Source organism: Spea bombifrons, chromosome 3, assembly GCF_027358695.1.
Source record: "Spea bombifrons isolate aSpeBom1 chromosome 3, aSpeBom1.2.pri, whole genome shotgun sequence".
Classification (NCBI taxonomy): Eukaryota; Metazoa; Chordata; class Amphibia; order Anura; family Pelobatidae; genus Spea; species Spea bombifrons.
The window spans coordinates 83113181-83129239 of record NC_071089.1 but is presented as its reverse complement, the minus strand read 5'-3'; the positions used below and the strand labels follow the sequence as shown (position 1 = coordinate 83129239).

General features: G+C 43.2%; 1 protein-coding gene across 1 annotated transcript in view; it reads left to right on the top strand.

Annotated features, from left to right (window-relative positions):
- The first annotated feature begins 1068 nt into the window (after positions 1 to 1068).
- Positions 1069 to 16059, top strand: part of TNK2 (tyrosine kinase non receptor 2) — a 44265-nt gene continuing 29274 nt past the window's right edge. Inside the window, exon 1 of the mRNA XM_053460371.1 lies at positions 1069 to 1318. Coding sequence (XP_053316346.1) covers positions 1259 to 1318 — 60 coding nt within the window. The 5' untranslated portion in view covers positions 1069 to 1258. The remainder of the gene's footprint in view (positions 1319 to 16059) is intronic.

Below are 16059 nucleotides of genomic sequence, written 5' to 3'. Positions count from 1 at the left end.
GTAAAGGCATGTTGATTCTTGAACTGTTATAGCACTTTATAGAGGAATCTATGAGGCTTATAAAATGTTCCTCCTATCCAGGTGTGTGCTTTTCCATTCTGCTGTCTTTCTGCCTCCGCCTCCACCCTCTGACATCCTTCTTTGTCTTTATCTGCCGTCTCCATTTTACTACTACTCCATTGTGCAGGTGTTAGTCTCGCTCACGATCAAATGCCCAGGGTTAGTGGTTGAAGGCATGGTAAGACCCACCAGGCACGGCATTGCCCCAACCACCACCCCACACGTTATATTACCACTGCGTTGCTAGGATGTTGGGGGCAGTGCTACCAAGCAGATGTGCTCAGAGTGATTGCCGCTGGGTTGGGAGGCTCAGCTCAACCTTCACTAATCTGCAGTGAGAGGTGGAGACAGAAGAGAGCTGCTGCCAGTGACACGGAAAGGGAGGGTGCGTTGTGTACCCAGCAGTGGGGGGGGGGCATGAAGCTGCAGTGCAGAACTGCGACAGCCTTTTGTATGGACAGCCCTATCTCTGCTTCAAAAGGATGCACTCAAAATGCTTTATCAATCAGACTCTTAACTCCTGGATTCTGTGTCATGTATACAGGCCGTGCTGGACTTTGTTGAGAAAGCTACATCTGCACAAGGTGCATCTTCTTATGACTGTGTATTGATGCAATAACACTTTGTGTTTTAGTGTATATTTGGTGTCCATGGATCACCCCTGAGCAAGGACATGGATTAAACGCTGACCCGACTATCTTATTGGACTGAACCTACAACACCCCTGTGTTTTTATTATTCTTACACGTGAGCTACTTGTCGGGTAACGGAGGATAATAATTTTTTGCAGAGAAGACTGGTACTTCTGTTAGCCGGCGGTAAAAGCTTCTAACCTCTTGTTATGGCTACTTGACATGCTCAGAATATACACAGAAGTGACTGACTGCAATTGCAAACCTATATCACTCTGCTTGCATCGGTTTTTGATATTCTCATCTTCTACTTCCCTCGTTTCTTGCTATTCATCATTGCAATGGAAAAATTTGATTTTTTTGCGGTGGAAAATATATGAGATATGATATCTGGATATCTTGAGACATTTTCCACATTTTTCTTTTGAAAGGAAATGGTGTGAGCAATGTGTGCTCACTGTCCTTGACCATTTATATGCTTTCTAATGTATATCTTATCCACTGTGGATTTTGTCTTATTGACACCTTGATGCCAGACTGACGCTGTCCTGGCATCCCTGGAGGACATGGGGGAGAAATCTGACTACCAGAGGCTTCCATGCACAGAGGGCAGAGAAGAGGAAGAGGTAACAGGATCATTGTTATTCCTACCAATAACAATGTGCATTACTAAATGCACAGCCCGAATCGGTTTGAATGTGCGCTAACACTGTGTATCACAGGGATTAGTTAGTGATTTACCATAAAACTGTGTGTCTATTGCTTTTTTATTGTAAGCAATGCAAATGTCCATTGAGATTAACATTTGCATTTCATTGGCAAATATGTAGGTCATTGCAAATAAAACATTTGACCTTGTTATTTTTATGTTCCTAGTAACATCTGGATGGAGCTTGAGCTGGAAAACAGAATTTTTAAGCATTTCTGTTATTCCTTAGGGATTTTTTTAAACGGTCTGTGTCTTTAGCTCCATCCATTTTTTTTGTATTAACACATAGACATACAAAATGATAAGGTTCATGGGTTTTTTGTTTTCCTTTTTCACCCCTATAGATACCATCCCTCTCTGTTATTTCTCTCCTTCCATGCTTGTTAAGTAATGAAATTCCTCCCTGGTTGCCCAGAGGTCTCCATAGTAACTAATCAGTTGCTAACTACTGATTGGTTGCAGTATTGTACCATGAACCAATTAAACAGCATTTTGAATTATATCCTCACTATGGTGGTAATTTTTTTAACCCTTTTCTCACGCAAAATTATGTGGCTAAGTGTTGGTTGTAGAGATTATACGATATTCTCAGTTAACTACAGCAGATAATAAATGTATCCGTTTATTAAACTGTATTGGAATTCAGCCTTCAATGATTAATATGTGTTGAGTTTATTTATAAGGGCATCATAGTATATGGCTCTCCATGAGAAACGTGTAGCTCTGTATGTGAGAGAATTAGTACGTAAGCAGTGAGGTGAGCCAATTGTTTTGCAACCAGTTACTATACAAAAGCAGACCAATCAATGAAGAATATGTATTCAAATGCTTTGTAAATACTTTAATATGCATTATTCAACCCAAAATAAAATGAATCACTTGCCCTGCTTTTCCTGCCACTGTTGGTGCTTGGATCAGCCTGTCGATGGAAGGAAAATGCTCCCATTGAATTCAATCTTGTTAGAGCCCCTGGAACTCTCACAGTGCAAGCTTAGGAAATGGGGTAGGGGTAAGGAAAGCGGCAGAACAATGAGGCAAATGCATATGGAGGATTGCACAATCCCTCCATAGATTTGCAAAGGAGGCCAAATGAAAATTTAAAGGCACCTCTCAGCAAGTGCATATGGTGGTTGTATTGTCCCTTTAAGTTATGTAATTACTAGTTAAACAGATTCAATACATAAACTGGTAGGTATGACATAGCTCTCACCCCTATGAAGGATGCTAATGTGAATTAGTTGATTTGTGATATTTGTTGCCACATGTGTGGGTTTATAGCGATGGGGAACCTTTATGTTAAAAGGAGTGATTGTGTCCCTGTTACAGGGATCCCCTAAGGACTGGATAAATATCACCCAGGGATTATATATATATATACACTGCTCAAAATAATAAAGGGAACACTTAAACAACACAATGTAACTCGAAGTCAATTTCACATGCTGTTGTGCAAATGGAACAGACAACAGGTGGAAATTATAGGCAATTAGCAAGACACCCCCAATAAAGGAGTGGTTCTGCAGGTGGTGACCACAGACCACTTCTCAGTTACTATGCCTCCTGGCTGATGTTTTGGTCACTTTTGAATGCTGGCGGTGATTTCACTCTAGTGGTAGCATGAGACGGAGTCTACAATTCACACAAGTGGCTCAGGTAGTGCAGCTCATCCAGGATGGCACATCAATGCGAGCTGTGGCAAGAAGGTTTGCTGTGTCTGTCAGCGTAGTGTCCAGAGCATGGAGGCGCTACCAGGAGACAGGCCAGTACATCAGGAGACGTGGAGAAGGCCGTAGGAGGGCAACAACCCAGCAGCAGGACCGCTACCTCCGCCTTTGTGCAAGGAGGAGCACTGCCAGAGCCCTGCAAAATGACCTCCAGCAGGCCACAAATGTGCATTTGTCTACTCAAACGGTCAGAAACAGACTCCATGAGGGTGGTATGAGGGCCCGACGTCCACAGGTGGGGGTTGTGCTTACAGCCCAACACCGTGCAGGACGTTTGGCATTTGCCAGAGAACACCAGACGCCCTGTGCTCTTCACAGATGAAAGCAGGTTCACACTGAGCACATGTGACATACGTGGCAGATGTGTAGAACGTTCTGCTGCCTGCAACATCCTCCAGCATGACCGGTTTGGCGGTGGGTCAGTAATGGTGTGGGGTGCATTTCTTTGGGGGGCCGCACAGCCCTCCATGTGCTTGCCAGAGGTAGCCTGACTGCCATTAGGTACCGAGATGAGATCCTCAGACCCCTTGTGAGACCATATGCTGGTGCGGTTGGCCCTGGGTTCCTCCTAATGCAAGACAATGCTAGACCTCATGTGGAGTGTGTCAGCAGTTCCTGCAAGAGGAAGGCATTGATTCTATGGACTGGCCCGCCCGTTCCCCAGACCTGAATCCGATTGAGCACAACTGGGACATCATGTTTCGCTCCATCCACCAAAGCCACGTTGCACCACAGACTGTCCAGGAGTTGGCAGATGCTTTAGTCCAGGTCTGGGAGGACATCCCTCAGGAGACCATCCGCAAACTCATCAGGAACATGCCCAGGCGTTGTAGGGAGGTCATACGGGCACGTGGAGGCCACACACACTACTGAGCCTCATTGTGACTGGTTTTAAGGACATTACATCAAAGTTGGATCAGCCTGTAGTGTGGTTTTCCATTTTGATTTTGAGTGTGACTCCATATCCAGACCTCCATGGGTTGATAAATTTGATTTCCATTGAGAATTTTTGTGTGATTTTGTTGTCAGCGCATTCAACTATGTAAAGACGAAAGTATGTCATACGATTAGTTAATTCATTCAGATCTAGGATGTGTAATCTTAGTGTTCCCTTTATTATTTTGAGCAGTGTGTGTGTGTATAATATATATATATATATATATATATATAGCACATATACTGTACAAAAATCAATTGTAAGAATCTAAAATCTAAGGATATTTCACAAGATACATGTTGTATTTCCTCTTGCATTATTTAATACCTAAGAAGAGTACCTGCCTAGCTGTGCTGGCCTCCTTTGTGCATTGAACACAAAATGTATTCTAGGGCTGCAACAACTAATCGATAAAATCGATGATAATCGATAATGAAATTCGTTGGCAACGAATTTCATTATCGATTAGTTGAATCGATTTTTATCGATTATAAAATGAGGGTTTTTTCAGAGCAAATGCTCTGAAAAATACCCCTCCTGTTATAATCCGTTTAGTGTGACTCACAGGAGTCACAGCAGCAGTTGCTACTTACAATTCTTCCCTGCAGTCACTGCCGATTGGCCCGCCCACTTCCTTTTTCCAGTCCCTCCCTGCAATCGCTGCTGGAGAAAGAAAGGGGCGGGGCCAATCGGCAGTGGCTGCAGGGAGGAAGAAAGGGGCGGAGCCAAATGGTCGATTGGCTCCGCCCATTTCATTAGCATCACCATGGCTGTGACACTCATCTAACTGTGAGTATAAAATTAATATTTGGGCTGCTGAAAGTTTGGGGAGGTGGGGGTTAATTTAGGGGCAGTTATAGTTAATGGGGTGTTTAGGGTTAACTTAGGGGCAGTTATAGTTAATGGGGTGTTTAGGGTTAACTTAGGGGCAGTTATAGTTAATGGGGTGTTTAGGGTTAACTTAGGGGCAGTTATTGTTAATGGGGTGTCTCTGCTTCATTCCTGCTCCCCCTGGGCGGGACAAGAGAAGAGACGCTGTGTGGGAGCAACACGAAGGCAGCCTTGCGGGAGTGCGTGTGAAATCTGCCAATCAGCTAAGGGGGTGGGGGAGTTTGTATGAACGAGTATGCATGATTGAGGGAATGAATGAGTATCTGTGTATGATTAGTGTCTATGAATGACTGAATGAATGTTTGTGAATGTTTGAGGGAGCGGGCGGTATTGGATACATATTTTGGCATATTTATAGCAGGCGGGAGTGGAACACACATGTTGCGGGATCGGGCGGTAATGGTCATAAATTCAGCGGGAGCGGGATTAAGAGAACAATCCCACGCAGGGCTCTACAGTGGAGTCACATAAGCTTTGAAGGCCACAGAGATCTACTACATAATTCTTAGTTTATCTAGCTCACTGATCAGTGAAGCGAGTGTGTCTGTATACTTATGTATGTATGATATTTTTAGGGCTGCAACTAACGATTATTTTAATAATCGATTAGTTGGCCGATTATTTTTTAGATTCATCGATTAATCGGATAAAAAAATGCATTTTTTTTTAATTTAAAATAATGTAATAAAAAACGTACAATTTACACTTTCATCTCTTTATTGCAATGGCCTCTCGCTATTCACCTTCTTATTTTAATGACATAATAAAAGCTACAAGAACCCAAACACAGTGTACAAAGTTATTAGTAAATATTAATTCATATGTTAACTATTTTTCATATTTAATAAAAACTGAGAAAAAAGCCTTGTTTATATTTTCTTTTATTTACCAAACTGCCCCCAGTTATGCACATCTGACCCCCAGCTTGCCACTCTGCCCCATATATGCCTTATACCTCTTATATGCCAGAGATTCCACTGTGCCCCTGATATGCTACTGTGCCCCCGATATGCCTTATACTCCTTATATGCCAGTGATATCCAACTGAGCCCCCTGATATACCTTTTACCCCCAGATATGTCTTATGCCCCCCTGATATGCCTTATAACTTCCAATATGCCACTCGCCCCCATTTATGCCTTATACCTCCCTATATGCCACTGTGCACCCTGATATGCCACTCTGCTCCCCATAAATGCACTGCACCGCCCTGAAATTCTCCCTGATTCACACTCTGCCTCCCCCAGATATGCCACTCTGAAATTCATTATACCCCCCATACACCACTATAACTCACCCATACACCACTCTGCCTCCTCCCCCCTCCCATACTCCACTCTGCCTCCTCCCCCCTCCCATACTCCACTCTGCCTCCTCCCCCTCCCATACTCCACTTTGCCTCCTCCCCCCCTCCCATACTCCACTTTGCCTACTCCCCCCCATACTCCACTTTGCCTCCTCCCCCTCCCATACACCACTTTGCCTCCTCCCCTCTCATACACCACTTTGCCTCCTCCCCCCTCCCATACACCACTTTGCCTCCTCCCCCCTCCCATACACCACTTTGCCTCCTCCCCCCCTCCCATACACCACTTTGCCTCCTCCCTCTCCCATACACCACTCTGACTCCTCCCCCTCCCATACTCCACTCTGACTCCTCCCCCTACCATACACCACTCTGACTCCTCCCCCCTCCCATACACCACTCTGACTCCTCCCCCCTCCCATACACCACTCTGCCTCTCTCCCGACTCCCTGGTATTTTGTGAACCTCTGTTGCTGACATGCACTTACGCTGAGGCTTCCATGAAGCTGCAGTGTAAGTGAAGGGCAGTAACGGAGGCTGTCTGTGCGATACAGACCCCCACCAGCTGACAGAGAGGATGATCCTCTGCAGGAGACCTCGATTCTCTGTCAGCCGGTGGGGGTCTGCACGATGCGCACAGACAGCCTCCGTTACTCACCTTCACTTACGCTGAGGCTTCTATGAAGCTGCAGTGAAAGTGCCTGTCAGCAACAGAGGCTCACAAAATACCAGGAGTCGGGAGAGAGGCAGAGCAGTGTATGGGAGGGGGAGGAGTCAGAGGGGTGTATGGGAGGGGGGAGAGAGAGACGGAAGTGAGAGACCGGCCGACGGTGAGGGGAATCCAGGTCCCCTGCAGCGTTGCGGGGGATCTGGATTCTAGTGTTATAATCCGATCTCTGTTTGAGGTTGGATTATATAAGGATAAAATCGATAAAAATCGATTCGACTAATCGATAATGAAAATCGTTGATAACGATTTTCATTATCGATTTTATCGATTAGTTGTTTCAGCCCTAGATATTTTGAAGTCTTTTTAGTCAAAGATAATACATGGAATGAACCTTCGATCTGAAAAAGAACTCACTGAGGCCCTAAAAGCAGCTCATGCAGCTTTTGTTTTTCTTTTTCCTCTTTTTGTTTGTTGGCTCAATAAAGGTCTTATTAAAAAAACAAGTGACACAATAAAGCATTATTGAAAACCAAGTGACACAATAAAACATTATTAAAAACAAAGTTTATTGCTTTCTTTTTGTACTGATAGATTAGATGGAGGTGTTCATCACTATACCCCATTATAAGTTATACGTTTGCTTCTGTAAGTTGTAAACCTCTTATGTTGAAAAACTTTTGTTTCGGAATAACAGCCAGTTTACTATACACAAGAGTTTGGTTTCTCTTCATAGTGCAGTATGAATTTTCTGCTCTGTTACACACACGTAAATCTGAACACCAGCTTTCTATATTAATGACAAGTCTACTTCCTGTGCGAACTGCTTTGCATACTGAAAATCTGTATTCAGAAATACATGTCTATTGTAAAAGAGAGATGAGAAACAGCAACACAAGACTGATCCCAAAAATAATGCCAGGTCAGTAGCTAGACTATATTGCAGTACGTTAGTAACCATGCCGCTAAAAGCCTTGATTATATCTTGATGCTTTCTATTAGTGCATTATGTACAGTGATGTAAGGTAAGTACCCTAGTTAAGGCTTTTTATTCTACCATCTCGTGCTAAATGCCACACATGCTTGCAAAGTCAGACCTCTAATGGGCCCGTGTGAGGCATGTTCCCCCGAAAGAACAAACATGGTCTACACGCTTTAACGACAACTTATATACACAGTGCAGGGTCACTGTATAAAGGTTGGTGCCTCTAAAAATATTGGTTACAAGAGGTATTCGGCTGTGGTAGCTGTCCATTGGGTCAAGAGGATGGTTGAAGGTAGCTCTGCCTTAATTAGGAGAAAAGAAGAGGTATGTGACTAACATCCATCTATCTAAAATCGTCGTCTCTGCTATGTGTACGCTGGGATGATGTGTGAATTGGTCTAAAATAAGGTTGTTTTAATGTGTAGAGTAAATCGTAATTGTGTGAGCTGATTTGCTACCTTTTTCGCTAGTAAGAGATAAGATTATTTCTGTGTCAGTTGATTAGGAGGACGTAAAGGAAGGCAATTATGAGATGGGCAAAGTAAGGACAGTTAAGAAGAATGTATCCTGGTGTCTGATAAATGGAGAATTGGGACTACCTACCCGAATTCTCATACCGCATGTGAAGACGGCTGGCGAGCGGTGCCACGTGTATTAGGAGGAAGTAAGTGAGAAGACTATGTATCAGATGACGGGAGTACAGTATATGTCACTAATAGTGCTTGTTTTAATATTTCACTGTTAGATATATTCATAGGAATGCTGGTATTGGGAAGGAAATATTTTTTCCTGCTAAAAGAGCTTTTCCATGTCAGAATGTAATGAACAAGGGTAAGAATAATGTAATGATGAGTACATATATCCCAAAGTGTAGCAGCTGTGGTCTTATCTGTGTTACAAAACCACTACACTAGCTCATCTAGGGGTAAAAACCGTTTCCGTTCTTGCTGCTTTGTTGATAATGTACATGGGCATGTCCAAAGGATCCGGTGCCCTGAGTGTGTAAGAATGTAGACTCCTGGGCTGCGATGCACTTCCTTTCAATACGTTGTGGAGCTTTGCATTTACATGTGAGATGAGAATTGGTTTTGTGTTTCTTTTTCTATAGTGATGTATGTCTACCATGCAATACATTGTGTACTGTCACCTACATTGGCTCTGTGTGTACTTATTTGTAGAACATATTGTGTTCTACACACAAAGGATTTTAAGAAAAATATTTAGTTTTAGTTACTTTCGATTATTTCTTTTGGCATATACTGAGAAGTAACGGGAAAAGGAAATGCTTTATATATTTTTTTGTTTTCATTTTTTGCATTGTAATCATGTGATTAATGGCTTGGCATAAACTGGGCATTTATGAATAGGAGTCTTTAGCCACAGTGTAGTTATCTAAATATAAACTATATAGTTCACATAATATAAACTATAAAGTGATGCCTCAAGGTCCACCAAACTCAGAACTACCTCAACACGCAAAGGGATAAAGTTCCCATTTCATAAAATCCTGCTGGATCTAGTACTGAGCTGAAATCAGCTATTTGTGTCACCTCACAGGTTCACTTAGATCATGTAGGTCTCAAGATCTCATGTATAAATCTTGAGAAGAACTGAACCCAGCTGGTACCGGAGTTCTCAGATTGCTAAGTGTCCCGTTTTATAAAGTGAATCTTTGCGTTTGATTCCGGAAAGTTGGTTTGACTGAAAACAGGGACCATGTGATCAATAGAAAACCATGAGAGTTGCAGTGACCAATCACATTTGTTCCATAGGTTCATGTTTTGCTAGTATGCATGCTATTGGCTGCCTTCCTATCGATGGACATTCTTCTAAGCATGTGTAAGAAATGAGTATTCTAATGCTTCCAGGTTTCAGGAGAGGAGGAAATGAGGCAGAAATCTAAATAATGGCTTGATTTGCATGATGCAAAATGCTTTTGGTGATTAGACTGTAAACAACTCTGCTGAATTTTGTCATGGACTCCTGCCCTGAATCTTCAAGAAACCTTGTAACACCCATGACTGTGGCATATGCATCTTTTTTCTTTTAAGAATACGTTATACATAAACTGCTTGTAAGTTTGTATGCTGGATGTAAATGTCCAAAACTTGTAAATACTCCTGTTTAAATTTTTTTCCTTTACGTACATAAGTATAAATTGTGATACAAGCTGCTGTGTACCCCAGTTCCCAGTACATTAGGACTCAGAGCATTACACGGAGCAGGTAGGGTGTCAAAGGTTTTTCTTCCTGATCCAGCAGAGCACAGTGCTGTAGCAATGCAGGGGTTAAACTTAGTGCCCCACTGATAACATAGCATTTTGAAACACGTGTTTGGGATACATGGATATCCCTTCCTACGTGTTTGTTTATGTGTAGCGTGGGAATGCAGCCTCCTTACAAAAATGTATTGTTAAAGGTGCAGACTCAGGAAAAGTAAGTTATATCAAAGCATAAAACCAAGTCTGGTAATATTGTTATAAACAAAAATTGAGGGAGTCTTGAGCTATGCACAGTCATATCAACAAATGTGATTATTGAACACAGGCTTGTCTTTCTTTAGTTCGAACTATACATTTGTTTTGGTATTGCATATAGACATTGCTTGTGTGTGCTCAAATCACTTAAAGACACAATGCTGCCATCATATGCACCCAGAGGCGTATCTACTGAAAATAGCGCCTATGGCAAGCACTGAAATTGCGCCCCTGTCCAAATATCTAAAACCCATTTACTAGCCCCTGCTGCCCATATATATATATATATATATATATATATATATATATATATATATATATATATATATATAAATATTAGTCCCTGCTGCTGATAGCAGGTATAGATCAACACACAAACCCAGATCAATTGAAATTCACTTGTGATCTCAGCACTGAAGGTATAGATCAAATAAACAGAATAAGACATACAAATCCTGTATTTGCAGGTATACAATAATAATATATGAAACGTAGCATTGCAGGTATAGATCAAATAAATACATGGAAACAGCATTGCAGGTGTTAATCAACTGAATAAGACATATTAACCCTGTATTTGCAGGTACACATAAATAATGTATGGAAACATACATATAAGCATAGCACATATGGATCTACAGAATAACACAAAAACCCAGCTTTGCAGGTAAAGATCAATTGGAATTCGCATAAAAATACGGCATTAAAAGTATATTTACTCCACAGGGTACAAAACGAAAAATGAGCCACGGTCCTTAAGGGGTTAATTCAGACAATTCATCCACACATTAACTCATGCTCTCCCTCATTCAGACAACTCATCCACACATTAACTTATGCTCTCCCTCATTCATACAACTCATCCACACATTAACTCATGCTCTCCCTCATTCAGACAATACATTCACATATTAACTCATGCTCTCCCTCATTCACTCAATGCATCCACACATTTATGCACACTCTTTACTTATATCTACCCCATCTCCCTCCCTTATCACTTTCTACCCCCCTCTCCCTCCCTTATCACTTTCTATCCCCTCTCCCTCCCCTATCACTTTCTAACCCCCTCTCCCTCCCCTATCACTTTCTAACCCCCTCTCCCTCCCTTATCACTTTCTAACCCCTCTCCCTCCCCCCCTACCCACTATATATCCTCTCCCCCTTACTCACTATATATCCTCTCCCCCTTACTCACTATATATCCTCTCCCCCCTACCCACTATATATCCTCTCCCCCCTACCCACTATATATCCTCTCCCCCTACCCACTATATACCCTCCCCCCCTTACCCACTATATACCCTCCCCCCCTTACCCACTATATACCCCCCTCTCTCACCTTGAAGTCCAGCGACGGGAGCACGATGCTGCTGTCTTCCTGCACCGCTCGCTGGTGCCTGCTGCTTCACTGCTGAGCGCCGTAATATGACGTCATATTTCGGCGCCCAGCAGTGAAGCAGCGGGCACCAGTGAGTGGCTTTTAAACGCTGTCTTCTTTTTTTTGATGCAGGGGAGAACGAGGGGTGCCTCCGCATCAGTGTTTAAAAGCCGCTCGCTGGTGCACGCTGTTTCACTGCTGAGCGCCGCAATATTCTGGCATATTGCGGCGCTCATCATGAAATGCCGGCACCGGGACGGGGGTAGAGGGCTCGTGGAGGAGAATGAGGGGCGCCGAGCGGTTGCTAGGCGCCCCTCTCTCTCCTCCGCATCAAAAAAACCCAAAAAAAAAACGGCATTTAAAAGCCGCTCACCAGCGCCCCCCTTGAGATGGCGCCCATGGCACATGCCATAGCTGCCATACCCTATATACGCCTCTGTATGCACCTTTTAAGTGATGCATTTCCCCTTTGGTAATGCAAGATGGTATTTATCAGAATCACGTCCCAATGTATTGGTATTTCCTTGCCCCTGCTTTATGGCTTGCATGAGATGCATTCTGTCGAATATCTCTCCTGCTTGCCAGTATGCATGCATGCTATACCCACCGCCAGCCAGCTTTAGCATGCGAGTAAGAGGGTCTACTCAGACTCCCACATTTGCAAGAAGAACTCCCATACAGCTACTTTTAACCCCTTAATGACAAAGCCCGTACATGTACGGGCTCAAAATGCATTGTTTTCAATGGGTTTTGGGACCGCCTATTGTCCTTAAGGGGTTAAAGGCAACACCGAAACACACACATACCAGGACAGGCTTTGACACCCAGACACAAAAACACCAGGACAGACTCTGTCACACTGACACACACACCGGGACAGGCTCTGTCACACAGACACCCGCATCAGGACAGGTTAAGCTACACAAAGCATAAAAAATGCTTTCCACACCAGTTTGTTGTTTCTCAGGTTTATAGTTTATCTGCTATACTGCAGCCCGCACACATTTTACATGAATAAAAACCAACTTTTAGGGCTAAAAAATGAGTAGCATGATTTTTTTAGTGTTTCTTTTTTGTGATTTTCTGTTCCAGATTTGGTGCACTTCTAAACACTTCTGTCTAGATCTTTGATGGTAGCCAGTTCTTTATTCAAATCTGCTTTTGTATAGCCTTTCTCAAGTAATTTCTTATTTAGATGTTCTGCCTGCTGTACAAATGTATCTGTGCGTCTTATACAGATCATTTGGCTTTTCGGGACGCTTTTTAGCCAAGTGGGATTTTGACAACTGTCTTGGCTAATAAAAATTTACACATCCATTTTTTTTTAATTCTTTTTGGTTTTTATTAAATAATCTTCTACAAAAATCCAAGCATTGGACACTAACTTGGCTATTGAGCTCTATGTTAACATTATTATTAAGGCGTTTTAAAACGTCTGGTTTCCTTTCCATATAATGAATACATCATCGATGTATCTACAATATAGGACCAGGTTTGCACCCCAGCCATGCCGATCCCAGACCGAATGGTTCTCTGTCGGCCGTAAATATGTTTGCATAGCTGGGACAAACCCGGTTCCCATAGCGGTTCCTCTTTATCTATTTCTAAAATTCTTCTTAAGGCTTCACATCCTTTTATCATGAACTGTGCTGGTATATAAGGGTGTTACATCTCCTGTCACAAGAAAGTAGTCTGATTCCCATTTTATTTGTTGTAAGTGATTTATGATACTCTGTGTCCTCCAAGTATGCCCTAGTTTTTTGTACTGTTGGCTGTAAACATATCAATATATTCTGAGAAATTGCTAAATAATGACTCCACACCTGATACGATTGGTCTTCCAGGTGGGTTATTAATATTTTTATGTATTTGGGGTAGAACATATATAACAGGTAATTTAGGGTGCAATACATTTAAATATTTATGCTCATTCTCATTAATAACACCCAATTTATTTCCTTTGTCTAAGAACTTGGTTAGAATTCTCTTACAGCTATTTGTAGGGTCATACTTTAGGGTCTGATAGGTATCCAAATCTGTTAATTGATGATATGGACTAAACGTCAAAGGAACCTCACCCAGTTTTATTGCTCCTACAAAGCTGTTTCAGTTAATGATTTTTGTCAACCTACTCATATTAAATTAATGATCATTAGGGACTGTTTAGTACAGGGCTCGACAAATCCCAGGCGCCAGGTCGCCATGGCGACAGAGAATTTTGTCCTGGCGCCTAGGTTTTGTCAGCCTCTTACATCCAGAAAAAATTGTGGATGTAAGAGGCTGAGTCACCACACGGGGGCGCTGGTGCTGTCTGCCCAGAAGTCTGGGCAGACAGCACAGCCACTCCGAGCCCGGCCCCGAGCCTGAGATCACTCCCACGGAGTGAGCCTGTAGGCTGAAAACGCGGTTGCTGGAAAAGCAGCAATCGTGTTTTCAGCTGCCACAGGCAGCCTCAGGGAAGGGGTTTGTGTGTTGATTGGGTCCCCACACAAGTCTGGGGACCTCACCCAACACCCCCCAGCTGCCTGATCGCTCCATGGGAGCGACAGCGCAGCGTTAACCCCTTCAATGCCGCGATCGCGGCATTTAGGGGTTAATTCCCGTTTTGGGGGCTTTGCTGCTGGTGGTCTGCCTGGAAGCCCAGGCAGACCAGCAACAGCAAAAACGAGCCCCCACAAGCCCTTTGATGACTCCTGTAGGTATGGAAGCCTACCGCAGTCATCAAAGAGACTCCCTCTGCAATGGCTGGTCCATAGACCAGCAATTGAGTCCCAGCTGCCAGAGGCAGCTTCAGGGACAGGGGAGAGGGTTCTTCGGTCTCCACATGAGTGTGGAGACCAGCCCCAACACCACCCCCCCCCCCACTGCTTGATCGCTCCCTCAGAGCGACAGTGCAGCGTTAACCCCTTCAATGATCGCGGCGTTTTAGGGGTTAACTCCCGTTTAGTAAGGGGCTCTGCTGCCGGTGGTCTGCCTGGAAGCCCAGGCAGACCAGCAACAGCAAAAAAACGAGCCCCCACCAGCCCTTTGATGATTCCTGTAGGCATAGAAGCCTACAGCAGTCATCATAGACTCCCCCCTGCAGTGGCTGGTCTTCAGGGACAGGGTGAGAGGGTTCTTTGGTCTCGCCATGAGTGTGGAGACCAGCCCCAACCCTCCCCTGCTGCCTGATCACTCCATGAGAGCGACAGTGCAGCGTTAACCCCTTCAATGCCACAATTGTGTATGAAACATTCGTGGCATTGCAGGGGTTAACATTTGTTCCCACAAGCTTGTGGGGACTAAATATCTGTCAATGCTGTGCTCCAATGGAACATCAGCATCGAAAGAGTTAAAAAAATGAAAAAAATGTATTTAAAAAAAAAAAACAAACAGCACTGACCTGAAAGTCCAGGGTGCTTCCAGGTCAAATGCTGTGAGTTTAGTAAGTGGGCTGATGATGATCGGATCCCTCCTGACCAACTGTTAGTTTAAAAAAAATCCTGGCTCCTAACTTTTTTCACAAGAAAAGAAAACTTTTTTTACCTGGCGCCTAGATTCACAACAAATTTGTCAAGCCCTGGTTTAGTATAGTTGTTTAATTATACACATAACTATATTCCGTCAAAATCCCTGTGCAAGTGTAGATAGAAGAATTGATGCTGTTTTTAAGGCAAAGGGTGATCACACCAAGTATTGATTTCATTTAGATTTTTCTTGTTCACTAACTTTCAGATTCCCAGGTTGCTGCTACAATAACAATGACCAAAAGATACACGAAACAAAGCAAGAATTCAGCACATACCCAGCGAATACTATTAAAAAAAATGGCCATATATTGTTTGGCCCACCACTACATCAATGTATCCCAACGTTTAGCAAATCCCATCTACTTTTACATGCCTGTATCAGGAGTTGAATCAGAGAAGGCTTTAAATTGCTTGAGAGTCTCATTTGGGTAAAAATGCAGTGAAGTCCTTGGTAAGCAATATAGCCATAAAAAATCAATAAGGACTCACGGGCTAAGCAACACATATAGGGTGACGGAATCCCCCAAATTAATGCCGTAATGTATTCATTTATGTTGTGCATTATATTCCACAGCGCTGTACAATGGGTGAACAGGACACAACAGGTAGTGCATCGCATAACAATTTGAACCAGAAACAAAACGCTAGAGGCATCCTTCTCTAATGAGCTTACAAACTAGAAGAAACATGGTGTTTTCAGCAAGTGCCTCGATGGCATAGGTATATCCACTAAAGAAGTCCAAAATGTTTGTAGGGTTATTAGAGAATGGGACAGAGTATCC